This window comes from Eimeria mitis, genomic scaffold (genome assembly GCF_000499745.2).
Source record: "Eimeria mitis Houghton genomic scaffold, Emh_scaff1018, whole genome shotgun sequence".
NCBI lineage: Eukaryota > Apicomplexa > Conoidasida > Eucoccidiorida > Eimeriidae > Eimeria > Eimeria mitis.
In genome coordinates this window covers 3,821-4,807 of record NW_013567113.1, presented here as the reverse complement: position 1 = coordinate 4,807, position 987 = coordinate 3,821, and the positions used below count along the sequence as shown (strand labels likewise).

At 27.3% G+C, this 987-nt stretch overlaps 2 protein-coding genes across 2 annotated transcripts in view; one reads left to right on the top strand and one right to left on the bottom strand.

Moving 5' to 3' along the window:
- EMH_0027660 (GH24076, related, related) overlaps nucleotides 1-7 on the bottom strand; it is a gene marked incomplete at both ends in the record, with an annotated part of 5,378 nt that extends 5,371 nt beyond the window's left edge. The window contains one exon of the mRNA XM_013494057.1: nucleotides 3-7. Coding sequence (XP_013349511.1) covers nucleotides 3-7 — 5 coding nt within the window. The remainder of the gene's footprint in view (nucleotides 1-2) is intronic.
- Nucleotides 8-942: 935 nt separating this feature from the next.
- Nucleotides 943-987, top strand: part of EMH_0027650 (uncharacterized protein) — a gene marked incomplete at both ends in the record, with an annotated part of 1,483 nt that continues 1,438 nt past the window's right edge. Inside the window, one exon of the mRNA XM_013494056.1 lies at nucleotides 943-974. Within this exon, the coding sequence (XP_013349510.1) occupies nucleotides 943-974 (32 nt within the window). The remainder of the gene's footprint in view (nucleotides 975-987) is intronic.

Genomic DNA, 987 nt, shown 5'->3' with positions numbered 1-987 from the left:
AAACCATTCACGTCGCAGACAAAGGGACCACGGCTTGTACGCAGAATGTCAAACCTATACACACAAATATATTTATTTATATTTATATTTGTTTATTTTATTTATTTGTTTGTTTGTTTGTTTGTTTATTTTATTTATTTTATTTATTTATTTATTTATATAGAAGAAAAACCATTCACGTCGCACACAAAGGGACCGCGGCTTGTACGCAGAATGTCAAACCTATACACAAATATATTTATATTTATTTATTTTATTTATTTGTTTTATTTATTTGTTTGTTTGTTTGTTTATTTTATTTATTTTATTTATTTTTTTATTTATATAGAAGAAAAACCATTCACGTCGCAGACAAAGGGACCACGGCTTGTACGCAGAATGTCAAACCTATACACACAAATATTTTATTTACTTATATTTATATTTGTTTATTTTATTTGTTTGTTTGTTTATTTTATTTATTTATTTGTTTGTTTATTTTATTTATTTGTTTATTTATTTATTTATATGAAAGAAAAACCGTTCACGTCGCAGACAAAGGGACCACGGCTTGTACGCAGAATGTCAAACCTATACACAAATATATTTATATTTATATTTACTTTATTTATTTATTTATTTATTTATTTATGTTTATTTATAACTGTCTCTCTCTCTCTCTGTCTCTCTCTCTCTGTCTCCTCTCTCTTTCCCTCTATCCCCTTTCTCTCTCTCTTTCTCTCTATCTCCTCTTTCTCTCTATCTCTCTCTGTCTCTCTTTTTTTTTTCTCTGTGTCATATATATATATATACATATATATACATACGTATATATATATATATATATATATATATATATATATATATATATATATATATATACATCTGTCTCTGTCTCTGTTTTTGTCTCTTTCTGCTGACCCGCAGACGACTTGTTTAAATGCTCTGACCAGTTTAAAGGCGATGCACTTCTCAAATTCCGTTAATATCACCGGGTAACGAACTTCT